General features: G+C 35.3%; 1 protein-coding gene across 1 annotated transcript; it reads left to right on the forward strand.

Annotated features, from left to right (window-relative positions):
• The first annotated feature begins 1895 nt into the window (after window positions 1-1895).
• Window positions 1896-17061, forward strand: LOC113121041 (protein-tyrosine kinase 2-beta-like). Its single transcript, XM_026291256.1, has 31 exons — window positions 1896-2009; window positions 4339-4571; window positions 5097-5275; window positions 5376-5463; window positions 5547-5626; window positions 5819-5881; window positions 5961-6015; window positions 7633-7773; window positions 7858-7932; window positions 8040-8141; window positions 8240-8372; window positions 8673-8712; window positions 8887-8915; window positions 9029-9076; window positions 9165-9259; window positions 9437-9518; window positions 10539-10639; window positions 11100-11215; window positions 11954-12054; window positions 12253-12342; window positions 13478-13682; window positions 13912-14020; window positions 14118-14177; window positions 14756-14878; window positions 15059-15208; window positions 15297-15329; window positions 15460-15484; window positions 15622-15668; window positions 15782-15916; window positions 16004-16084; window positions 16263-17061. Exons 2-31 carry the CDS (start codon window positions 4380-4382, stop codon window positions 16497-16499), a joined length of 3015 nt encoding a protein of 1004 aa, XP_026147041.1. The 5' UTR covers window positions 1896-2009; window positions 4339-4379; the 3' UTR covers window positions 16500-17061.
• Window positions 17062-26845: the final 9784 nt, after the last annotated feature.

Here is a 26845-nt window from a genome sequence, read left to right on the forward strand (position 1 = left end):
ACTTCTAGACCCTTTTCTGTCAATGTGGTGACAGAATGACAGCAAAAAGAGCAAAAGGTGTGACCATCAATATAATGAGCATTTAAACGTGTCCCATTAAAGTCCAGCAGTTGGAATTCTTCTTGGCTGAGTTACCTTAGAACAGAACAGGCACAACCTCTGATGCAGGAACAGCTCTACTAATTTCATATTCATTATATAGTCGGACACAAATCAAAGATCCAAGAATGAAACTGTCAGATGATAGCATATAATTTTATATGTGTAGGACAAAAAAAAATAATGTTCTTGTGGAATATAGAATCCAGACTGAAGCAGTAACCTCTTTGATGTGAGTGTCTACATTGTGATTCTTCTGGAAATTAAACAGTCTGATTATTAATGACTGATCAGTGTGACTTCGTTCTGCGCACAGCACTGGAGTCCCTCACACATGCTTTGTTCATCCTGAAGGCGTCAAGCTGTCAGAAATAAGTTTAAGGTCCATGCAATGTCTGTGTCCAGGAAATCAACCATATTGTCATTTTTTTGAAAGTGCACAAAGAATTACATTTAGCTTTTTTTTGAAAGTGCACAAAGAATTACATTTAGCTTTTTTTTTCTTTCTTTTTTTATCACAGAGGATAAAGGGCTGTTTTTCCAGTGTTGTTGTGAATATACTGCCATCTACAGAGGGAGACAGTTTATGGTTCAATTACGATTTCAAATTTGTTGCAGAACTTTTGTGGTGTTCTTCACAGACTTTAGACAGTACTAAACTAACATGTGACCCATAACAGTTCCGGTGCTTTAACCCGTTCTTTAATCTAAGAATAATGCTAATATAGAGCAGGACCATGGCAGTGCTGTTTTAGTATTATAAACTATGTATTAATATTTTGAATTAGCTTTCATTTTTTAGCTTTCATTTTTGTTTTATTTTTGCTAATTTTATTATGTGCTTATGTGTTATGTCATTTTGTTTAATTTTAACTTTCATTTTAAGTTTAATTAACTTTGGTGAATTCTTGGTACTTAATCTTATTTATTTTTTTCACTAACCTGCCAAGACAACATTTTTAATTTTTAGAATTTTTTTTTTCAACATAATATTTTCAACAAAGTATTTCAAATAGCAAAGGTAGTTTTAGTTTTACTTAACAATAACAACACTGAACAACAGCAGCAATGATTCATCTGAATCTAACTGAGGAAATAACTGTTAATTTAACTTCAATCAAAGCTAATAAATTAATTGTACCTCACTGTCCCTCACTTACTCAAATGTGTCACTTAAAATTGCAATGCACATCACTGATTATGATTATTTGATTAGGTAACAATGTAAACATCATAAAGTAACAGTAGCCGAATTATTGTTTATGACAGATCCAATTAGCCTACTGACTTTTTGCATCACCCTACAACTGAAGGACAGTCTAAAATAGTTGTTCCTATAGGTGGCCACTAGATGTCAGTCGTGTCTAAAAAAACAACAACGAATAAATGAAGGTGAGTGTAGACAAATATATATATATATATATATATATATATATATATATATATATATATATATATATATACATATATATATATATACACATATATATATATACACATATATATATATACACATATATATATATACACATATATATATATATATATATATATATATATATATATATATATATATATATATATATATATATATATCAGAAATGTTTAAAATTAAGGAAAATGAAGTAGACTTTATTTTTTATTATTACTACGGTTTGAGCATTTCCCTTGAAATATCTGTTACAACATGTTAAGACTTTTGCAAACTAGATGGAGTTTCTAATCAAATGTGTGTATATTAATTACTCTATGACAGCGTGTTTTTGGTGACCGTTCGAGTCAAACCAGGAACTGCCCTCAAGCCGAAGGGCGTGGCTTTAGCAGAGTCTCTCTGTACCTGAGTCTGAGAGCTGGACTTTGACTGGAGAACTTTGAGGAAACGGGAAAAAACTAAAAGACAACTTCACAAGGTTAGTGAGCAATTTAAATGAATACAGTGTTGATGGTGGAGGGAGAAACATCGCACTGGCTTTTATTTTACTAGAACAGTCACACCAAATTGTTAATAAATTAAAATCATAAAACTTGCAGTGTAGCCTATGTATCGTCGTAATACATGGATATAATATAATTTAAAAGACATAGGCCAATTGCATATTAAAACTCTTTCATGTTTTTATATACATCATGTAAAGCTAGCCTATATGTTTTTTGGGAGGGCAAGTCTGCGCAGGTACAGTTATGTGCACGCGCATTCCACTGTCTCCATTGAACGTGTGAGTACACTGTCCACGAAACCTGCTATCCAGGATTTAATAGTGTGGTCTGCCTTAACTTAGTGTTTATTTCGTCTTTAGAAGGGTTAAAAGTTGTCAGTTTCACCCTTTGATCCCTTACGAAAGGAAAATATATTTAGGGTACCAATATATTTCTTAAAATATATTATTTTCCCTATTTATTTTCTAATATTTTATATATTTGAATACATTTAATAATATATTGATGATACATATATTATATAATATATTGCAAAATATACAAATGATTGCCGCTTTCAATATATTGCAATATATTGGAAAAAAATAAATATATATAAGAATATATGCCTAATATATTACATGATTTTTTCCAATATACTGCAATATATTTTGGTTTCATAAGGGATAAACCATAACTGCAAGGCAAACTTTATTTGGCCTGATTTGGGTGAGGAGGATGCAATTATATCATTAAAAGCTAAGCATTATATAGGTGCATGGGTACTTTATTCCCAAGGGAAAATCAACAAGAACATCAACTCATATAAAACAATATATGAATAACAGAACACAAGAGCAGATATGTGTTTATCTGTTTTTATTTATTTATTTGCTTCCTGCTCTCAGTCAGGGCATTTTAAACAAAAAAAGCATAGAACTATATTCAATTTAATTACTTATAAATGTCTAATACAAAATGTAAGACATATAAAACTAATAAAAATCTGTAGCATCTTTGTTGCTTTAGATTCTAACATTGAATTACTTTTTTTTCTCCCTCCAGGTAAATGTATATTTTTTCATATGTAGGACTCTTCCCTTGAGCTGGTCCTGTATTCTCTTTGTGCTCTGTAGCTCGGAGCTGATGTTAGTTTGCAAAAACTATAGCCTCTAGAGGTCAAATCCCACATACCTGTACTTGTTTTCTGTGCTATATTAACTATTTCAGAAATAGTCAAGCCATTCTGGTTGTTACACGTGATTTTTTTTTTTTAACTAACCAAACTTCAAAAACAAAGCCATCTTTACTCAAGTGTGACACTGTAACTTTAGCCCTGTGTAATCAAATGATTAGTCACTTACAAGAAGACTTAAAACCAAAACCAAATAAAATTTATTCCTGGCATTCGTGACACATTTAAAATAGTAACATTAAGGGATTATAATTATTTAACACCAAGGTTTTGTCATATGCAGACATTGAACAAGACTGTTTCAGTTGTCTGTGCACAGATATAGGTAGATGCTTGCGTAAGTTAAAAAAAAGGCATGTAGCCTTACTTCTAGGAATTCATTGCCTCAGGCAAACAACACAGCAAGACAGGCCCTAAAAGGGAATACATTCACAGAAACATGCCCTCACATACGTGCATGCATACATTCATAGCGTCTTGCTGTGCCTTTAGATTTTATGTCAGACAGCATCTGAACAATATGACACCACACTGCAAACCAGTCAATACTGTATCAGCTTTGCATTCCAGTAAATACAATCACATGGGTGTGAGAGATATAATTATTTGAGCACAGAAACACAGCCACTTTGAGCAAACAGAGTGTAAACTTTGGTCTAATGGATGCATTGAAGTAGGTAAATGGTATGTGAAGGCTTTTTAAATCTGGTAAAGTTTTAGGTTGTCTTAATAGCTATGCACATTATATGAGTTTAGAGTTTTTAAATGTATTGTATCTATTGATATTCTATATATAGCCTATATAGATATAGTATATGTCAGGCTGAGTTACCTTATTTTTATGTTTAGACCTGCCATCATCTAACGCTCACTTAAAGTTAATCTTTAAAAACTCTAATAATTGTTAAATAGTAACATTTAACAAATCTCAACATGAATATCTAGTTTCATGCTATAAATTATAATGTTGTGATGCATAAATTAATTTTTTTGCTTTTAAAATGACTGCTTTTCGTTTTAGTGTATACAAGTATTATGTATGTTGCTATTAATGGAAAATGCCTTAGCACATGCCACACATGTTTCAATTAACTATAAACCCTGTTCTTGTGTTTCCTTACTACCAGATGAGCTGACTGTGTAATGGTGTGTGGATATCTTTGAAGACATGGCGAGTGATGCAAGCACCCTTTCCTGGAAGGTACCCACCCAGGACTGGGATGGGGGCATCAAAAGCCCTGACCTGGGTCCTGTTGGAGATGGCGTTCCTGTAAAAATCATCAAAGTGTGCTTCAGCAGCAGCAACAATCTCAGCAAAAACTTCAAACTGGTCAAATGTGACAGCTCATGGCAGATCAAGGTATACATACACTACTGCTGTTTTTGAAAGAAGTGTCTTATGTTCATCTAGGCTGCATATATTTTCAAAAATTAATATCATAATGTGAAATATTATTAAAATGTAAAGGAACTCTTGTCAATTTTTATATATTTTAAAATGAGGTTTATTCTTATGATGTCATTACTCCAGTCTTCAATGTCACATAGTCTTTCAGAAATCATTCTAATATGCATTTGGTGCTCATTAAACTTTTTAAAATTATTATCAGTGTCAGCACATTATCAACACAGAAATGACGCTTAATATTTTTGTGTTGAGTTCAAAAGAACATCATTTAAGTGAATCTTTTGTAACATTATTAATGCCCTTTGCTGTCATTTTAAATGCGTCCTTGCTGAATAAAAGTAAAAAATCTTACTGCCCCCAAATGTTTGAATGGTAAACTGTATAACTATAAAAACTGATAGTCAGGGTATTTCTAGTTATATTATGCCAGATGTTGGAATACCGTGTCTGAACATTCGTGTTTTGCTTATCCATCAGACAATCATCCAGTCTATTCTGATCAGTGGGCGTTTGGGCCCAAATGTGCAAAACCCAGGATGCTTTGGGCTGAGGCTCAAACACCTCAAATCTGAGGAGCTCCACTGGCTTCATCCAGACCTGACTGTAGGAGAGGTTGAGCAACGCTACGAGAGCCATCACGCCGAGGCCGAATGGAAGTGAGGGAGAATGAAGTGGCCACTCTTTACTCGTATCACCAGTTTGATGGCCATTATTTGACCTTTTAATAAATGTGTGTGTGTGTGTGTTTATTTTCAGATATGATCTTAGGATTCGCTACATTCCCACTGATTTCATGAAGAGGTTAAAAGAGGACAGGACGTTCCTTTTGTATTTCTATCAACAGGTAAGCAAACAGATTTTTCTTCCTGGTTGTAAGTGGTATGTTTTGTAAGTCAGTTCATGTAAATACTGTTACTCTTCTGGCAGGTGCGTTGTGACTACATGCAGCATCATGCTAGCAAAGTTAGCGACGGCATGGCACTTCAGCTGGGCTGTTTGGAGATCAGGTAACAAAAAGCATAGTCCTTTTGCTTTTATTGATATTGTCTGATTATCCAGTGTAACTGCAGGACTTCATGACCAGCAACTGAGTACATATTTCCAATGCTATAAACAGAGTTTTCACAGGACTAAAATGAGCAATGTTTGATCATTAAATAATTCACGTCACTGTTTTTTTGGTTTGTTCTGTCTTTCAGGAGGTTTTATAAAGACATGAATGCCAAAGGTCTAGAGAAAAAGTCCAACTTTGACCTGCTAGAGTAAGTTCATATTTTTCATTTGTACTTAAGTAATTTTAAAAAGGTGAAGTGTTTGCTAATATGGTGCTTTCTTCTTTAGAAAAGATGTTGGTCTGGACCTGTTCTTTCCTAAGGGACTTATTGACAGTATGAAGGTTAGAGTTGTTTTCCACTTTTCTGTGGTGCCATTATTGTATTAAAGGAGAAGTGCACTTCCAGAATGAGAAATGTGCTGATAATTTACTCAACGCCATGTGATCCAAAATGTTCATGTCTTTCTTTCTACTGTACAGTCAAAAAAGAAATGAAGGTTTTTGAGGAAAACATTCCTGTATTTTACCCCATATAGTGGTCTTCAGTGGTGGCCAATTGAAGGTTGAAGGTCCAAATTGCTCTACATCATCCCAGCCAAGAAATAAGGGTCTTATATCTAGCAAATTTTTTTTTTCAATTTTCTAAGAAGATACAAACATATATATATTTTTAACCACAAATGCTCATTTTGCACTAGCTCGACCTCATGTTACTTTATCACACATGTGTGACACAGGCAGAAGTACCAAACCAGTGTTTACAAACGAAGTGCAAAGAAAATCAAATGGTATTTACAAAAAAAAAACAATGATGTCAGACAGTTTGTGACCCTGGAGTCGCTGGGGTATATTTGTATGGGTCAAAATTATCGATTTTCTTTTATGCCAAAAATCATTAGGATATTAATTAAAGATCATGTTCCACGAAGATATTTTGTAAATTTCCTACCGTAAGTATATCTTTTTTGATTAGTTATATGCATTGCTAAGAATTCATTTGGACAACTTTAAAGGCGTTTTTCTCAATATTTAGATTTTTTGCACCCTCAGATTCCAGATTTTAAAATAGTTGTATCTCCGGCAAATATTGTATATTTGTATAACAAACCATACATCAATGGAAAGCTTATTTAGTCAGCTTTCAGATGATGTATACATCTCAATTTCGAAAAATTTTGACTTAAGACTTAAGGGTCACATTTTTATAAATTGGAGCAGATAACGAGATCAAGTTTTTGCCATATCCAACCTTTTTGAACTGAAGAACTAACCGCGTGTTTGAGGTTTCCAGCATTATTACGCAATGTGTGAAGAAGCGGATGTGCATTGCATAGCTAATGAATGATCAGCATTTGTGGTCAAAAAGTCTGTACATTTTTATTTTTTTAATAAAATGACAGATCATTTTGCTGGATAAGACCCTTAATCCTCAGCTGGGATCTTGTAGAGCAATTTGAAGCTGCACTGAATCTGCGATTTGGACCTTCAACCCATTGGCTTACATTCAAGTCCATTATATTCCTGGAATATTTTTCTCAAAAAAAAAAAAAAAAACTAAAAGAAAGACATGAACATCTTGGATGACATTTGGGAGAGTAAATTATCAGGAAATATTCATTCTGGAAATGAACTCCTCCTTTAACAGGCTATTTTCAAAGTTAAAAGTTAAGCAGTAAGTTGTTTGTGTTCAGTGTTTGGTGTTTGATGTTTCAACTGCAAACTCTTACCAAGATATTTAAATTCAGTATAAATTTAGATTTGTTCATATGTAGTTTTTTTTTTTTTTTTTTTTAATGAAAGGGAAAAAAATGGGATAATATGCAGCTAAACAATCGAAATAAACCCTACAATAAATCAGGACCCTGATAAAATAAACTGAAACAATAAACAAGTGGCAGCTTATAAGAGCTTAGCATACTGAAATTTTACCTCTAAACTGTTACATTTTGGTTTTAACAGCCCAAACAACTCAGGAAGCTCATCCAGCAAACATTTCAGCAATATGCATTACTTAAAGAGGACGAGTGTATGATCAAGTTCTTCGAGACCTATGGGGAATTCTCCAACTTTGACGAGGAAATATTTCCTTGTGAGCTAGTGGTAAGTTCTCCTTTTTCTTTTTTTCAAAGTGGAAGATTTAATGTGCTAAATCGAATTGACTAAAGTCCCTCTTAATCTACACAGCAAGGTTGGAGTTTAGCTGTGGATTTAGTCATTGGTCCCAAAGGCATTCGGCAGCGTACCAAAGCAGACTCCACTGTGAGCAACTTCATACTTAATTCCAATCAAGTTTTTATTCCTTATTTTCATGCCAGTTGCCATTGTCCAAATGTTGTTTCAAGTTCATGCTCGTTTACTCTCCCCAGGCTGTTCGCCTTGCTGAATTTAAACAGATCCGGAGTATCAAGTATAACACACAGAGTGATGGCAGAACATTATTACTTATCGAAATTGACGGTGCCAAACAGGTGAGAATGTTCTCACTTCAGTATTAGGTTGTTAAACCTCATATGCACAGTGACACTCTTGTGGTAAACTAACCGTAAGCCTTTTTTCCCATCCTTAGCCCCTTTCCATCAGTGTGGCTTCTTTGGCCATTGCGGAGAACATGGCTGATCTGATCGATGGCTACTGTCGGTTGCTTAACCACACAGACTCATCTTTGATAGTTGGTCCAAATAAGAGCAAATCTCCTAAAGGTAAGCCTCAATTAATGTATGTCTGCGAATGTCAATAGTCATTTTACAAAGAGTCGTTTAAAAGAGTTGGAGCTTGTGCGGACTACTTCCAGGGAATTGATCATTATTTCTTTTCTAAATTCTTGTCATCTGGAAGAAGTCTGAGATAAATGACTAGACCTTTACTGAAATGCTGAGAGTTGATGGCAGCTCCCCTCTGAATGTTGTGCATTTTGAATCATGTCTTTTGTGATTCATGTGGGTTTGGGGATTGCCATATTTCTCTTTATTGCAAACTGAGATTTATCTTCGCTGTCTTAGGTGTACAGTTGCGCAACTCTCTTCCTGAAATTCCCTCTGGGTGAGTACATCAGCATTCCTCTATATCTGTTTTCTTCTCCTCAGGACTACAACACAGAATGAATATTAATTGCTATAACTCTAAAGTGATCTCTTATGGAATAATTCACAACGTGAAATGGATTTGTGCTTTATTTCACTGTCCTTATTGTTGTTCGCTCTTTCCTGCTGTTAGGAAGAAGACAGAAAGCTTCAGATACAGCAGTAAGTATCAGATTCTCCTTTAGTTTAGTTACAATCCAGACACTCAGCTTGATATTTGCTGTATTATGATAACAAGTTCACGATAATGTGATTACTTCAAATCTATCTTTCAGACTCTGATATATACTGTGAGATCCCAGATGAAAAGCCGCCACCACCTGGTGTGTATGGGAATTGTTCAGTTTCAGTAAATCATGCACTTATTCATTATTGCTTGTACTGATGTGCTCTTCATGTGTTTCACAATAGCAAAGGTTGGACTTTCCAGAAAAGATATTATCCTGAAACGTATGCTGGGTGAAGGCTTCTTTGGGGAGGTTCATGAAGGAGTTTACCAGAAAAAGGCAAGAAGTACTAGTGAGAACTAAAATGTTTTTGCAGGTCAGATCTGGATTATGAATTTAGCGTAATAGTGTTGGATGTCTTCCAATAACATTAGCAAATCTCATCATTGGTGACTTAGCTAATACAGTATGATTAGTTTCATTTTTTAATAGATAATTTTTAATTGTCTTGGTTAGAATGGGGAGAAGGTTAGTGTTGCGGTGAAGACCTGTAAGGAATGTGCGCCTGATGTCAGAGAGAAGTTCATGGGTGAAGCTGGTATGTAAATGAAACTTCTGGGTAGTTTTTATAGCCTTTGAAAGCCATGTTTCTTTAACGATGGCCACTTTTGGAATTGTGGACTTTTAGATTATAAATCATCACAACATATTACATTTGTTTATACAACATGTGTGTATACTCATCAATCACCAGATTGAAATCGTCATTTTTTTTTTTTTTTTACCAAACTGTCAGTTTTTCTTTTTTTTTTTCTAGCATATCTGAAATGACGTATTGGGTTTAATGACATTCTGTGGTGGAAATAAAATTTTCAGTATTCTTGGACTTCTTTCACCTGCTAAGGCTAAAATTATAGATACAATTTTGTGTATTTTACATAAACAAAATAAATATGATTGCATAATTTGACAAAATTACAGCTTGATTATAAATTACGTGCACAGAAAATCAAGATTCACACAGCATTATATTATATGATATATGAGGAAGCCTAAATTTAAAAGGTTGATGGCTACTTGAAAAAGTGAATGAATAAAATCTGAAAACACCATGGTCATTTTTATAAAGAATATACATTTTTTTTAGATGTTCTAGGTGCAGCTAATATATTTTATTGTGTTTAGAAATTGTGAGAAAAACTTTATATTTTTTATCCTTATCAAATAAATGACACTCATAAATAATCAACGGTTAAAGTCATGGGATTAAACATAGTTGTGGACAGTTGGTTCAAAAGATTGAGATCCATTGCTGTTGTCTCTGTGAATTAATTTTTGAAAAACCTGAAAAATTGTTTGCTGTTGTGGAAATGACACAGTAGCAGAAAGTCATAAAAATGATGCAATAATATACTAATAAATAGTTTTCACATAATTAATTTGGAAGTTTTATTTAAAACCTTTTTTTATGTTGAGTTTTTATATTTTAAGAAAATCTGGGTCACCGGTTTTGAAACAATCTACAGTATGTTAGACATTTGAAATGTAGCAAAAATAAACAATAAAATATACAAATATAATAATGAGTAACTGTTTTTGATCTTTTATCTGAATTCAGTCATCATGAAGAACCTGGACCATCCACACATAGTGCGACTGATTGGGGTGATTGAGGAAGACCCTGTGTGGATTGTCATGGAGCTGTGTCAGCACGGGGAGGTAAACAACAGCCCAGATGCTGGATGTTATCACTCTTATTTGTATTATATGCCAAAACACGTATTTTGCAAATTTACAGGACCAATAATGTTGTCACTATGAGTGATTATTTTGGGGAGGGTGGTAATATATTATATGAGATAGAGGGGTTTACATAACTTTTAGATTAAATCTATAAAATTCCCTTTCAATCCATAGCGTAATTCAAATGGCCAGAACCGCTGTGATTGATATAGCCAACTCAATTAAGAGAATGCCATAGATATGGCTCTATTAACATTTACAGGATCTGTAAAACTGTCATAAACTGTTTACAAACTCACAGGAAGTTCAGTACTGAATGAATCAACAACCCTGCGTCTTGTCAAGTACAGAATAACTGGCCTGAGCAGTCAGTTAATTTTTTTTTTTTTTTTTTTGCTGTGCTAATACAAAAAAAATACTTGTTTTGTTTTTACAGCTGGGGAAGTACTTGACAAAAAATCAGCCGAGTTTGACCAGCGTAACTCTGGTACTCTTCAGCCTACAGATCTGCAAAGCTCTTGTTTACCTACAGGGAATGAACATGGTCCACAGGTGAGACATGCACTTCAATTTTTTATATTATTTATTATCTGGTGTATACTACAATTCAAAAGTTTGGGATTGGTACAGTACATGTACACCAAGGCTGTTTATTTGATAGTGAAATATTATTACAATTGAAATAACTGTTTTGTATTGTAATATATTTTCAAATGCAATTATGGCAAAGCTGAATTATCAGCATCATTACTCCAGTCTTCAGTATCACATGATCCTTCAGAACTCATTCTAATGTGCTAATTTGCTGCTCCTGAAACATTTCTTATTATTATAATGTTGAAAGCAGTTGTGATGCTTAATATATTTGTGGAGACACTGATACATTTTTGAAGGATTCTTTGAACAGAAAGTTCTAAAGAACAGCATTACATTGACATTTTGTAACATAAAAAATTATTTAGATTAAAAATATTAATTTGTTAATAAATAAAATCTTACCGATCTCATATGTTATAATGGTTTGTGTATGTATAGTAATGTTTTTGAATTTTTAACACAAATCATTCTTGGAATGTCTGAGACCATGACGTTTTTATGATTTTTTCAGATTATGATGTAAAATGAACCATCTTTTCACTCACTTTCTTATGCTGATAATATGATTTATTATGGACAAAGCTACAAAACAGAATCATTTTCACTAGTGGTCTAATGAATGGATATTTTCATTGTTTTTTATTTTCATTTTCATTTGTCATTTGTTGTGTGTTGGTGTGATCTGCTTGACAGAGACATAGCTGTACGAAATGTGCTTGTTGCCACACCTGAGTCGGTGAAGCTGGGTGACTTTGGCCTTTCCAGATACATAGAGGAAGAAGAATATTACAAAGGTTACCTCAGCTGATTTAAAACTCATTAAAGTTATGAATTGTTTAATCATTTTATGCTTCATCATTCCATTCTCTGTTGCAACTATAATAATTTTAACTCCTCTGTTACGTTATAAAATCTTCTAAAATATTCTTTGTAGGGTTTTTTTATATTCCGTTTAACAAGCAATTTCTCATTACCTTGCATTATGTCTGCAGCATCTGTGACTCGTTTACCGATCAAATGGATGGCTCCTGAATCTATTAACTTCAGACGCTTCACTGTAGCCAGTGATGTGTGGATGTTCGGTGAGTGAATAGAAGAAAGTTGACATGTCGACATGTCTATTGTACCAAACAATGACACTGTTACATTCATTTAGCCGGACACTCGCTTGTTTGATTAATTAATATTCACATATATATATATATATATATATATATATATATATATATATATATATATATAACACAGAAAAGGTGTTCAGAAACCAGTATTTCTAAAATTGCCTTCATGGCTCTTTATCAGTCATCGTAAAATTCTCACAGGGCACATAATTCATTTTTATGAATCCAATATCCAGTTTTGGCATGCTTAACCGTACTGTGCTTACAAACATTATTCAGTGCTCCAGGGCCACTATTAAACTTAATTTATACAAATTGTGTTACAATAACTGACTTTAATTTCCATCACAACTTTTCACAATTTGCCAATTCATTTTAATCTAATTTCTTGGTGCAAGAATTCTGTTGATATATAACACAACTGTAAAAGCTTCTGTAATGCAATTTATATTTGTTTTCAGTTAATATTATTCTTAATACTGGGCTTGAGACTTTATTTCTGAAGCCCCTCACTAAAACACTGGTTAAATAACAGGACTAGACAGACAGAGAGCCCTCTGTTTCTGGAGCTCAGCTGCTTTGACTCAGTTTCTCTGATTGATGGCTTCACATAAGAGTGCTGCTCCTCCAGATGCACCATCAGTACTGAAGCAAGGAGAAAACCATGGACAGATGATCCCAACACAGTTACTTAAGCTTTAGCCTTTCTTTTTTTTTCAGAAAAGAGCAACTGAATTATTATTCACCCTCATGTCATTCCAAACCCGTATGACTTTCTTTCTTCTGTGGAAAGATATTTAGAAGAATGGGATAGATTTTATAAGAAATAAAATGGAAGTCAGTGGGAAACTCTTTGATCTTTTGTGTTCCTCAGAAAAAAAGAAAGAAATGCAAACAAGTTTGAAATGACCTGAAAGCGAGTACATGATGACAATTTTCATCTTTGGGTGAACTATCCTTTTAACATTTACTTATCTTTATGGGATATTATGATATTCCTAAACACCAGAGCTGTAAAATGCACAAAAGTCTATCGAACCTTCCATGTGATTTCCCCCTCACTTCCATTTTATCCTCTCGTGTTGCTCTCGTCCAGCTGTGTGCGTGTGGGAGATTATGAGCCGTGGTAAACAGCCGTTCCACTGGCTGGACAACCGTGATGTGATTAACCAGCTGGAACAGGGCAACAGGCTGCCCAAACCTGAGCAGTGCCCTCCTGCCCTGTACTCTCTCATGACCCGCTGCTGGAGCTACGACCCCCGCGAGAGACCCACCTTCACCGAGCTAGCCTGCAACATCAGGTTTCTCCCTTCATGCCCTATAATAATATAGCTCTGTATCTTGTGCATTCATAAAAAAAGCCTAAAATTACCTACCGTCATTTGATGATCCTGAGGTAAAAATAACACAGTGGTGCAATCAATGTTTTTAATATTGAATCTTTTTTTACTCATGAGAGGACTGAAGTGACTGAAATGTTATTTATTTGGTCAAAAAGATGAATTTGAACCAACACGTTCTTTTTAACAGTGATGTCCACCAAATGGAGAAGGAGTTAGAGGTGGAGAGAGAGAGAGACAAAGCCCGTAGCACCCGGATCCTGGAGCCCAAGCTTACCATTAGTGAACCTCCACCAAAAGTAGCTGTCAGCTTTCATATGCTGTTTGTTTGCTCTTTCACTCAGTTACAGCAGCACATTCGGCCTAACGGTCAGTGTGTTTTGTTTACACCTCCAGCCTTCCAGAGTCAATACTAGCCGCTTCGGAAATACCCTTGGTGTCGGGCTACATCTTCAGGTTAGGTCATGTTCATTTTGTTGAAATATCAAGACACTAAGCACTACATTGTTTTTGTAAATATAGAATCCTTGAATACTGATATTTAATTGTATATTCATTTATAAATATGTTTTCTAAATAGAATTGAATAAATATGAATATACGTAATAATTAATTCAAGTCATTATGTTTTAGGTATATGTTTATTCATTAAGTATTACTGTATTTTTCGGACTTTTAGTCGCTCCTGAGTATAAGTCGCATCAGTCCAAAAATACGTGATGATGAGGAAAAAAACAAATATAAGTCGCACTGGACTATAAGTCACATTTATTTAGAAACAAGAGAAAACATTACCGTCTACAGCAGTGAGAGGGCGCCCTCTCGTGGCTGTAGATGGTAATGTTTTCTCTTGGTTCATTTCTCTTGGTTCATTTCTCTTGGTTCATGTCAAATTAATTTTGATAAATAAGTCGCACCTGACTATAAGTTGCAGGACCAGCCAAACTATTAATAAAAGTGCGACTTATAGTCCGGAAAATATGGTATGTATGTTTAAGTATTAATAGGATATGTTCTGCTTTGATTTTCACCAGCTTAATGAGGCATTATGTGCCAGTTCACCAGACCTGGCCAGCCCGTGTGATTACCAGTCACCTGTGGACTCAACTAACATCCTCTCCGTGACCACATCCCCACCCCGTCGCCGCAGTCTTGGGGTACAATTAGGCCTGTTATCAAATGTTCTGCTTTCACTGTTAATGTATTTTTTTATGCATTTTCATTATTTCATTTTTTTTATCATAAAATATGTGGCTTTCACATTCGTCTTTTTACTGTTTTAATAATTAATAATATTTTATTAGAAGCTATCTATTTTCTGTGTGTGCATGGGGTAGGAGGGTGAGTTTAGTTTCAGGCCGACCAGTAAGGAAGATGCTCAGCAGCTGTGGCAGGAAGAGAAGGAGCGTATGCAGGATACTTTGATGATGCAGAAAGAACAGATGGAGGAGGACACAAAATGGTTAAAGAAGGAGGAGAAGCTTCTGGTAAGAAGGAAAGATTATTTACCAATCTCTTATGTATGCCTTTAATATTTGTTATAATATACATTGCAAGCTTGCTGTCCTTTCTCAGGACCCAAAGGTTCATGAAGACACAACTATTGAGGTTTGTATTTTTATTACATACATTTCATCAGTAACATTTTCATTTTATAAATCGAATGTATTTTTTTTTAAATTGTAAAATGTACTGGTCATACACAACCCCAATAATTATTTTATTTATTTATTATCAGACACCTGAACCGCCAATTAGTTATGGTAAGTCTTCTGCATTCTACAGGTGATCATTAGAAAACATTTTAAAGAATTAATCGCATTTTATTAAAAAATAACCATTATTCTAGTGTCATATTAACCTTTCCTGCTATACTGACTGTATCCTGTGTCACTTAAAGCTGAGCTCCGTCTACCTCCTTCAAAACCACCCAGAACTACAGTGCAGGTAAGGACAAGTTTAACATGCATAAATTGTATGCAGGGTGTACATATCAAATATTTGGCTCTACTTTCATGGAACAATGATAGGAAACATAATTCAGTTTCATGTGCCTTCAGCCTACACCTACAGCCGAGCTGGACCGCTCAGAGGACAGTGTGTACCAATGTGTCATGGATGTAGTGAAAGTGGTAGTGCAGCTGAAAAACGACATCAACACACTGCCGTCTACTGATTACATTTCTCCAGTCAAGGTGGCAAAACAAAAGCATTGATTTAAATCTGATGCCGCTTTTGATGAACATTTCCATTAATAGTCATTTTAATGTTTTTGTCTACAGGCTGTTGGACTGTCGTTAAGAAATCTGATCAACAGCGTGGATGATGTACTACCAACTCTGCACGTTTCCTGTAAAACAGAGGTAGTATTTGTACTGTTTGAAACCGTTTCTGGAATCTGATTTCATATCATGTCTGGGAGTTTTTGTAAAACTTTAAATACTTGGTTCAAAGCAATGCAGTGAAATGTGCTGTTAAAAGTGAGTTTAATCTTCTCCATTCCAACTGAGATTTTAATAAGAGTATAAATGTTTCTGTCAGATCGAAGGCACTCAGAAGTTGTTGAATAAGGACTTGGCTGAGCTCATCAGTAAGATGCGTCTGGCCCAGCAGAATGCCATCACCTCTCTGAAGGAAGAGTGCAAGAAACAGATGCTGGCAGCGGCCCACACTTTGGCCATGGATGCCAAGAACCTGTTAGATGCTGTAGACCAGGCCCGAGTGCGCTCAAACTTGGCCAAACCCAGACCTGAGGACCCAAATTCACCGACAGACTAGAAGAGCAGCTTGAGACATGCTGACTCACAGCTTGAGTACAAAACAGACTGATTCATCTGTATAAGACTGCAGTGCAGTAATAGGGCAAAAACAACACTAGAGTGGTACATGAAACAGCCAATAAAAAATTCAGGCAACTGTTGTACTGATGTCATATCATGTTAAGTGTTTCATGTAAACATTTATGATTGGGAAAACCAGGCAAGCCAGAGGGGTATTCCAGAAACCAGTGTTAACTTATGGTCACATATACCCAGAACTAGTTGATTAACCCAAAGAAATATGTTACAAAAATGCATCTATCTTTTAATATTTAGTCAGCATTTCTAATTCTGTGAAAAATAAAAATACAAAAATTGGTGTATGTAAGATTCAATGAACAAAAACAAAATTGTGCTTGCCGTTTCCTTCAGCATTTGTTGTAATGTTTGGTATTTTTATAATAAAAATACATTGTAAAAATGTCCTGTAGAAAAAAAAAAACATGTTGAATGCATATTCACATTGTGTGTGATGGGAATACATTTGAGTAAAATAAAATAAACGTTGATTTATGTTTTAATAGTTCTTTTTTTTTCAAATCACTGGAGCCTCATCAATAGTGAACCTAAGTGCTGAATACCTCTGAAATTAAAATATTATATTATAAGCTCCACAGAAGATTATGTTCAAAGAATTTGTTGTTATACAGTAACTAGCTACTTAACCTGAAAGCTACCTAGTTTTGGAACGTAAAGTTAAGGTTATGCATGTACTTATCCATTAACTATACTTAACCTACTTTCTGGAATGCCCCCAAAGCATTTTTGTTTACTTTGATTCTAGATTTTCTTTTGAGAAAAGTCTTGTACAAATGGTAATAACATTCATCTGGACATCTCATCTTATTAAATGTGTTTATATCGACCAAAGCAATGTAAGGGATTCACATAATGCACAAATATGCTTTTTTTTTTTGCTTGCAAACAACAATAAAAGTTGTTGACACCTGTAAACTTCCAAATACACCGCAGAACAAGAGAGACATAAGATATAAGTCTTTATTAAAGGGAAAACTTCCTCCAAAATGAATATTCTGTCATCATTTAGTCTCCCTCATGCAATTACATTCCTGTATGAAATCTATTTTATTATTTGGGACATAAAAGAGGTTTTGAAAGACATTGGTTTTGGTGACTTCTACTGTATGAAAAAAATTAAATAAAATCTGAAAATATATTGTTCATGTTTTACAGAAGACAGACATTCTTTAAAGACACAAGTACGGTATTGTAAATGACAGAATTTGTTTTATTTTTTTATTTTTGTTAAAATATCCCTCTTAATTATATGATATCATATAAATTATATCAGGAGGTTGGTACCAAGACAGACTCGACACACACATATATACCCACAAACCACTTTGTCTCATCTCTTTAGTGTGCACTCTTTGATATGAAGAGTAACAAGACATGAGAAATCGCAACCTCACTGCTTTTATTTGTGTACTCAATTAAATCTGTGTAGTAATTTCCAGTTGGCACGTTTCTTTTTTACAATACTATTTAAGGTTATACATTAAAAATACAAGCGTTTTCATAGACAAGCTTCTTTAATTTGTGGCTTTCCTCTCAATATCTGACCAAAGCAAATGTCAGGTACTGTATTTGATGCCACATTCCTGATGTCAAACATGCATCTGACCCCATGCAGGGGAAATCTCAGCACGCGATCTCATGCCTGATGTTCCCTGCTAGAAGGGCCGTTGAGTCCCCATGCTGGTTCTTCCTGTGGAAGCCTAAACATTAGAAGTCCTTATTGTTCATATAATATACTCACTAGTGTGTTTTCTAGATCATGCCTGCGAGCCAGGGCGGGAGAAAGAGTCCGATTGTGCCCAGCAAACAAACTATGATGAACATCCATAGGAAGATTCTGTCTATTACCATAGCAACATACTTCCAGTCCTCTTTTACCTGTGTGAAGAGATAAGAGAATCGAGTGGATTATAAAACAACATGTAACTAGAAAGAGTAAAGTTATCCTTAAACTATCCGTTTAAGCCATATCAGGAGGTTGGTACCAAGACAGACTCAACACACATATATACCCACAAACCATTTTGTCTCCATCTCTTTAGTGTGCAGTTAGTTACAGAAGTCACTGTGTCTCTTTTCCAGTTGGCACTTTTAATTTTCACAATAACATCTATGGTTATACATTCAAATACAAGCGTAATTGTCATTGAAAAACTTCTTTAATTTGTTGCACTCTGCTTAGTTTTTAAGAAAAGTTTGTCATAGACTTTGTCATTGGCTTGAAAAATCATTGCTCAAAGGTTTAAAATTGTTCAAACAGGCAATTTGATAGATCTAAATCAAATACTAAATCTAAAAATATTAAATATACAATTATTTAAATTAAAATTGTATATCATATTATTTAAAAGCTTGGAGTCAGTATGTTTTTCTTTTTTAAAGTAATTAAATTCGTGTCAGTTACTTAATGTCAGTAAGTACATTTAGAATGTTACAAAATATTTCTATTTCAAATAGCTTATATTCATCAAAGATTCCTGAAATATCATTTTCCACAAAAAAATATTAAGCTGCACAATTGTTTTCAGCTTTGATAATAAACGTGTTTCTTGAGCATAAGATGAGCATATAAGAATGATTTCTGAAGAATCATGTGACACTGAAGACTGGATCAATGCTTTAAATTGAATTTCGCCATCACTGGAATAAATGACATTTTAAAATATATTAAAATAGAAATATATTTTAAATGGGAATTTATTTGAGAAAATTGCAGTTTTCACTGCGTTTAAATCAAATAAATGCTGTGTGCTTATCGCTAATAAATGCTATGCAAATAAATGCTGTGTGCTTAGTTTAAATTACACTAAACTTTTGGAACAGTAGTGTAAAATTAATCAAAAGAAACTTACACTGAAGTCAGCATCTTCTGCTCTCAGGTGGTCTGCTATGTAGTGAACCCCCTCCAGAGCTTGCAGGACACTGGGGGACAGAGGGAACCCTGGGGTGTCTGGCATCATGTTTTCAGGCCGCTTTGTGACATTAACTCTTCCACCAAGCTGCCTGGAAGCCAGGCCCAACTCCAGTCTTGAGGAGGGGCCAAATTTCTGTAGAGGAGGTGGAGTCGAGATGAGAGGGCAGGGCGAAGGGGTCTGGAGTGAAAGCGAGATCGCCGAGGACAGCGTTCCCAGTTCTAAATCCTTATAACAGAAGCGTCTGCGGGACTCATCCTCTCCTCTGAACCAGCTAGTAGCTGTACTGAGGGTTGTGTTTGCCGGTCCAAGAACCCGTGATGACATTCCTTGTCCCTGCCGCTGCAGGAGGAGGAGTTTCTGCCTGCGACGGCTGTCCGGTGCAGGTCTACGCATAAACAAGCACCGTGGGATCAAATCCAAGAAGACTGAGTGAACCCAGTGGGGCATCTTATGAGTGCTGGGCGAGCGGTGGTGGACGTTAAGCACGAAGACGGTGATGACGATGGACAAGGTGACGAAGATCATAGTGAAGAGAAGGTATTCGCCAATGAGCGGGATCACGAGCGAGGTAGAGGGGATGATTTCTGTGATGAGCAGCAGGAAGACGGTGAGCGAGAGGAGGACCGAGATACACAGCGTGATCTTCTCACCACAATCTGACGGGAGGTAAAAGACCAGCACGGTCAGGCAGGAGATGAGCAGGCAGGGGATGATGAGGTTTATGGTGTAGAAGAGCGGCAGACGGCGGATTATGAAGAAGTAGGTGATGTCTGGGTAGATCTCATGGCAGCAGTCGTACTTCTTGGTGTTGTAGGTGCCGACAGCATTGATGATGGCCCACTCGCCGCTCTCCCAGTAATCTTTCAGGTCGACCGTGTTCTCGATGCGCTCTAAGTCAATCTTGGCTTTGTCGTAAGTCCACGAACCGAATTTCATCTTGCAGTTCTGCTGGTCAAAGGGGAAGAAGGTGACATCTATGCTGCATGAGCTCTTGTAGATGGCAGGTGGAACCCAGAGCACTTTACCTGTGTGGAAGAGGTGGGCTTTGGTCATGTGTGTCACCGCAAACTCCCCATCTGCACTGAAGGGGACAACAACATTAACTTGATCAGAAGTCACTTTACTAGAGGAAAAGCAGTGAAATGGTTTCATGCATCATACAATTCAGCAAAATACATTTTCACACATTTTAATATTTGCTTCAAAGCAAATAAAACTTGCATGTTTGCTGTTACAGTGAAAGTGACATACAGTCAAGTATGGTGACCCATACTCAGAATTAGTGCTCTGCATTTAACCCATCCAAAGTGTACACACACAGAGCAGTGAACACAACACCCTGTGAACACACACCCAGAGCAGTGGGCAGCCATTAATCCTGCGGCGCCTGGGGAGCAGTTTTGGGGTTCGGTGCCTTGCTCAAGGGCACTTAAGTTGTGGAATTGCCGGCCCGAGACTCAAACCCACAACCTTAGGGTTAGGAGTCATACTGTCTAACCACTAGGCCACAACTTCCCCTAATATAAAATTTTATGTACACAAGATAAATAAACATATTAACGAAGCCTTAGGAGTTGACGATATGATAAAAATCTCATATCACAATATGAGTAATTTAATATCACGCTAAAAATATATATCACAAAAAATTTAGTTATTTTTGCTTAAAATAAAGTAATTATATGAAAAATATATACAATAGAAATTATGCATGACATTATGCATAAGAACAAGAAACTATTCAAAAGCTATGGGGGGGGGGGTACTACGTTAATATACATAATATGCTACATACATTGAATAACGTAATCGAATAAAAACACTGCATATTCTTTATTGTGTAATATATTTCTTCTTATTATGGATACAAAAGTAATTTAGTCCAAAGCAGTGAGATTTTTCTCATTTCTGTTTGATTCACATGAATGACAGACAGCATGAATATTAGACTGCTGTCACTTTCAGAGCTGCCCGAATCCAATATACTGTTACACAAGTGTTTTCTTTCTCAGCTGTTTGCTTTCACTTAAGACCTGAATAACTGTGTTTAGGAGGATACTTGCAAAGACGGCTTCTGACACATAAAAGTGTTTTTAAATACTTAAAAGCAAATTCAAATGATACATTTTACATAGCACAGCAACGTCATGTGAAGGTGTAACCACCATAGAGATGACAGTCCAAAATCTAAATATGTCTATACATGTCTACTGGTATATCACCCACACCCTACCTATAAAAAATAAAACTAACGAAATAAACAAACTATTATTCTTATTATTACTTTCCAAACCATTTTACACATGCACACAGTTTGGTTGTAGGTTTTTGATTATTGGGTTATTTTAGTAATATGACATACTGTACATTTAAGATAAGTAAATGGATAAATGAAGTATTAAAAAAAAAAAAAAAAAAATAAACAAATTAACAAATAAATGTATGAGTGAGTGGTAGATAATATCGATAAGTGGTTAATTATTTATAAGCTGTCATCATCATTAAATGATGCCTTCTACATGGAGTTTCTTGGATATTTTAAGTCTTTCAGACAGGACATATTTGTTTTAATAATGATTCGGCAGTTAAACAGTGTATGAACTGCCTTTTTTAGAGTTCTTGGTATCTAGGCTGGTGTAGCACCACATTCAAACAGTGGGTGTCAGTCTAAAGAAGTGTGTGAGTTCATTTCCGTTCATTTCAGTGCATTTTCAGTGGCATGGTATTGCACGCTAGCCTGCACTGTAAAAAGTTTAACTATTATTTACTCAATTTTTTTGGTGAAACATTTTTACACTCAAAAAAATTGAGTAAATTTTAAAGCTGTGAAATCAATGAAATATACTGTTTAAATTGAGTAATTGTCAGTAAAAAAATTAAGTAAATCTGAATAACTGAATTACTTTATATGAGAAATAAAATTAATTAGATATAATCAAAATTATAAAACACCACAACTGTAATTCTATGTAAAATAAACAAAAAATATTGAGTAGATATAATTGAAATATTGGATGAAATTTAACCAAAAAAATGTGCTACGTTTACTACATGTAAAAGTGAATTTAACTTAATATTGGACTATAAATTATCAAAATGTTGCATTCACTTTTTTTTTTACACCATTTACCCTTTATAATTAATATAATAAAACCAAATAAAGAAAGAAACAAATTTTTTTATTGAAAATTTATTTGTCAATTAAACATAAGACAAAGTCTAAAATCAACCTTTGAAACATCTTATCCATTTTAATTATCCAGTAAATTGCAAAAATTAAAACTGTAAAGTAGCCATAAGGGAAATGATTAAACCTTATGAAACATTTCATCCATCTTAGTATTCAAGTAGATTACATGTAAAATACGATAAGACATACATAAGAGAAATGACATCTTACTTTGTTCCTGGTGCATACCAGCCATTTGCAGTCACACTCAACATTAAACCATAAAAAAAATAAAAGCAACACTTACATCAATATTAAAGGGATAGTTCACCCAAAAAGATGATGTTGTCATAATGTACTCGCCCCCCCCCCCCGTGTTGTCCCAAATCTGTACGAATTTCTTTCTTGTGTTGAACACAAAATATATTTTAATGAATGTTGGTTAACAGATAGTTGAAAGTTGCCATTGACTTCCATGGTAGGAAAAAAAAAAGTATACTATGCAAAGTCAATGGCAACCTTTAACTGCGTTAACCAACACTCTTTAATACTTGGCTGAATGTCACGTCACTTCACTTAAAATATCTTTTGTGTTCAACAGAAGAAAGAAACTCGTACAGGTTTGGGACAAATTGAGGGAGAGTAAATTATGACAAAATCATCTTTTTGGGTGAACTATCCCTTCAACAGAATTAATCCGATAACAGAAACACTTCCATCAGGAATACCCATTCTGTGGGATGATCATGAACCACTACTATGCAAGAAGATAATTTTTTAACCTCTGAACATTAACAGAGTTTTGGAGGATCCAGCTCAAGAAACAGTTTTTGGAACAACTTAAGTGAGTACAGGTCCTTCTCAAAAAATTAGCATATTGTGATGAAGTTCATTATTTTCCGTAATGTAATGATAAAAATTAAACTTTCATATATTTTAGATTCATTGCACACCAACTGAAATATTTCAGGTCTTTTATTGTTTTAATACTGATGATTTTGGCATACAGCTCATGAAAACCCAAAATTCCTATCTCAAAAAATTAGCATATCATGAAAAGGTTCTCTAAACGAGCTAATAACCTAATCATCTGAATCAGCTAATTAACTCTAAACACTTGCAAAAGATTCCTGAGGCTTTTAAAAACTCCCAGCCTGGCTCATTACTCAAAACGGCAATCATGGGTAAGACTGCTGACCTGACTGCTGTCCAGAAGGCCATCATTGACACCCTCAAGCGAGAGGGTAAGACGCAGAAAGAAATTTCTAAACGAATAGGCTGTTCCCAGAGTGCTGTATCAAGGCACCTCAGTGGGAAGTCTGTAGGAAGGAAAAAGTGTGGCAAAAAACGCTGCACAACGAGAAGAGGTGACCGGACCCTGAGGAAGATTGTGGAGAAGGACCGATTCCAGACCTTGGGGGACCTGCAGAAGCAGTGGAGTCTGGAGTAGAAACATCCAGAGCCACCGTGCACAGGCGTGTGCAGGAAATGGGCTACAGAGAAGCAGCACTGGACTGTTGCTCAGTGGTCCTAAGTACTTTTTTTGGATGAAAGCCAATTTTGCATGTCATTGGAAACAAGGTTCCAGAGTCTGGAGGAAGACTGGGGAGAAGGAAATTCCAAAATGCCTGAAGTCCAGTGTCAAGTACCCACAGTCAGTGATGGTCTGGGGTGCCATGTCAGCTGCTGGTGTTGGTCCACTGTGTTTTATCAAGGGCAGGGTCAATGCAGCTAGCTATCAGTAGATTTTGGAGCACTTCATGGTTCCATCTGCTGAAAAGCTTTATGGAGATGAAGATTTTGTTTTTCAGCACGACCTGGCACCTGCTCACAGAGCCAAAACCACTGGTAAATGGTTTACGGACCATGGTATTACTGTGCTCAATTGGCCTGCCAACTCTCCTGACCTGAACCCAATAGTGAATCTGTGGGATATTGTGAAGAGAAAGTTGAGAGACACAAGATCCAACACTGTGGATGAGCTTAAGGCCGCTATCAAGGCATCCTGGGCCTCCATAACACCTCAGCAGTGCCACAGGCTGATTGCCTCCATGCCACGCCACACTGAAGCAGTCATTTCTGCAGGATTCCCGACCAAGTATTGAGTGCATAACTGAACATAATTATTTGAAGGTTGACTTTTTTTTGTATTAAAAACACTTTTCTTTTATTGGTCAGATGAAATAAGCTAATTTTTTGAGATAGGAGTTTGGGGTTTTCATGAGCTGTATGCCAAAAGCATCAGTATTTAAACAATAAAAGACCTGAAATATTTCAGTTGGTGTGCAATGAATCTAAAATATATGAAAGTTTAATTTTTATCATTACATTAAGGAAAATAATGAACTTTATCACAATATGCTAATTTTTGGAGAAGGACCTGTATTTGTGGGTCTTGGGATATCTCAAATCCAATGTGACTCCCAAAAGATGGCAGCAGGCTCTGCTGTGATTCCCAAGATTACATCGCTGACTGCCCCATCATTGTCCCGAAGGATGTAGATTTTTATGACCTCCTCTGTCAACTCTGCTTGTACGAAGATGGGTAGATCAGCTGAACCCTACAGGCAAATTTTAAAGATAACTGGTTAGAGCTAACATTCAAACCTGAATGTTACAAGAAAGTGACAAATACACAAAACAAATAGCACCTGAAGAAGCAAACATTCTGTTGGACCATATGATCGGTAAAATCTCAAACAAAGTGTACTAGGGGGAGGAGTTGCAAAAATTAACAGCATTCTTCTTAACAACAAGACAGGTTAATTTTCTACATAGGGACATTTATTTTTAACAATAACCCTAAAAGAAAAATGAAAAGAGACCAACTGCGAGCTTCTATGCTGTAAATCAATGCTATAGGCTTTTATTGAGGAAATAATGTAAGTTGCTTTGGAAAAAAGCGTCTGCCAAATGCATAAATGTAAACATATTAACTGACTAAAAATACAAGTTTATTTTATCTAAAATGTACAGTTATATTTTATTTTTTCCACTAAAACAATTTAGTATTTGACTAACAAATTGTTCATTTATAATACACATAATATATTTGTGAAATTTCTATCAAACTATTTAAGGATGGAAAATTAAACTGATCTGTTTCAGGGAACAAAAATATTACTTAATTCAAATCAAAATGAATATATTTAAACACACTCTTAAGAAATTTAGTAAGTTCACTCAATTAAAACAACATACCCCTCACCAAGCCTCGGCTGTCCTTCAATACCCACTAGGTCTGGATTTGTTACATTAAAAAGCTTAATGTTTTCAAAGTTTTGACCGATATTGTATGTCATAAGTTTCAGTGTACTAGAATGATTTTACAACGGAGCATATAGTGGGAGCTGATTAAAACGCACCAGTCTATGTTATGTCCACGCCATTTTAAATACTTTTGCATGGCGTATTTGTAGTGGTGATTTAAGAGCTCATACCTGAGTTCATGTAGTAATTATGATGTTTTACAAAAACGTGACAGCTTTTTACAAGAAAGAATGTTGTCATTTGAAAGTTCATAAATGATGTGTTCCCTTTTGACAAGCCACTGACCCCAAAGGGGAACCTGTACAAAATCGTTTTCCATTGGGCATGTATAGTTGCTGGACCACGGTTACACTTATCGTTAGACTTTCAAATGGCGGTTGAAATAAACGGTGATCCAAATAGTACGTTAACCCACTCCAAAAAAAAAAAAAAAAACTAACATACATATGGCTGCCCCACTAACTAACTTAGAAAACGACACTGTTATGTACACGTACACACGGTCAATGTTTAATCAACTTTTGAATACATTATTGCAAATATACATAGTTATAAAATGACTACGTTACTTACAGGAAATTCGAGTGATGCTGTTCACGTCGTAGCTGAGAAAAGCAGTCCTTCAGTGACAGGTGCCTCTTGTTTGAGCCGCGAAACTTGTTAAACTTCTTAAGATGACGCAAAATACAAACACAATTGTTAGGAAATCCTTAATAATTAACTTCTGAATTAAACATTACAAACATAATTAGTATTAACTAGCTGGATAAATTACATAACGTACCACAATATGAGAGGAGTGCGGGCCTTGCCGTTGCTGAGGAAAGCCGTCCTTCAGGTGACTTCGATTAAGCTACGAAACTTGTTGAATATGACGTAAAATACAAAGACAATTGTTAGGAAATGCTTAAT

The sequence above is a fragment of the Carassius auratus genome, chromosome 20 (assembly GCF_003368295.1).
Source record: "Carassius auratus strain Wakin chromosome 20, ASM336829v1, whole genome shotgun sequence".
NCBI classification, from domain to species: Eukaryota; Metazoa; Chordata; class Actinopteri; order Cypriniformes; family Cyprinidae; genus Carassius; species Carassius auratus.

Coding starts and splice junctions, on each gene's coding strand:
- LOC113121041 (XM_026291256.1), top strand. CDS start 4,380: ATGGCGAGTGATGCAAGCACCCTTTCCTGGAAGGTACCCACCCAGGAC. Junction 7,933..8,039: donor GTACCAAAGCAGACTCCACT/GTGAGCAACTTC, acceptor TACTCTCCCCAG/GCTGTTCGCCTTGCTGAATT. Junction 15,485..15,621: donor TGAACCGCCAATTAGTTATG/GTAAGTCTTCTG, acceptor TGTCACTTAAAG/CTGAGCTCCGTCTACCTCCT.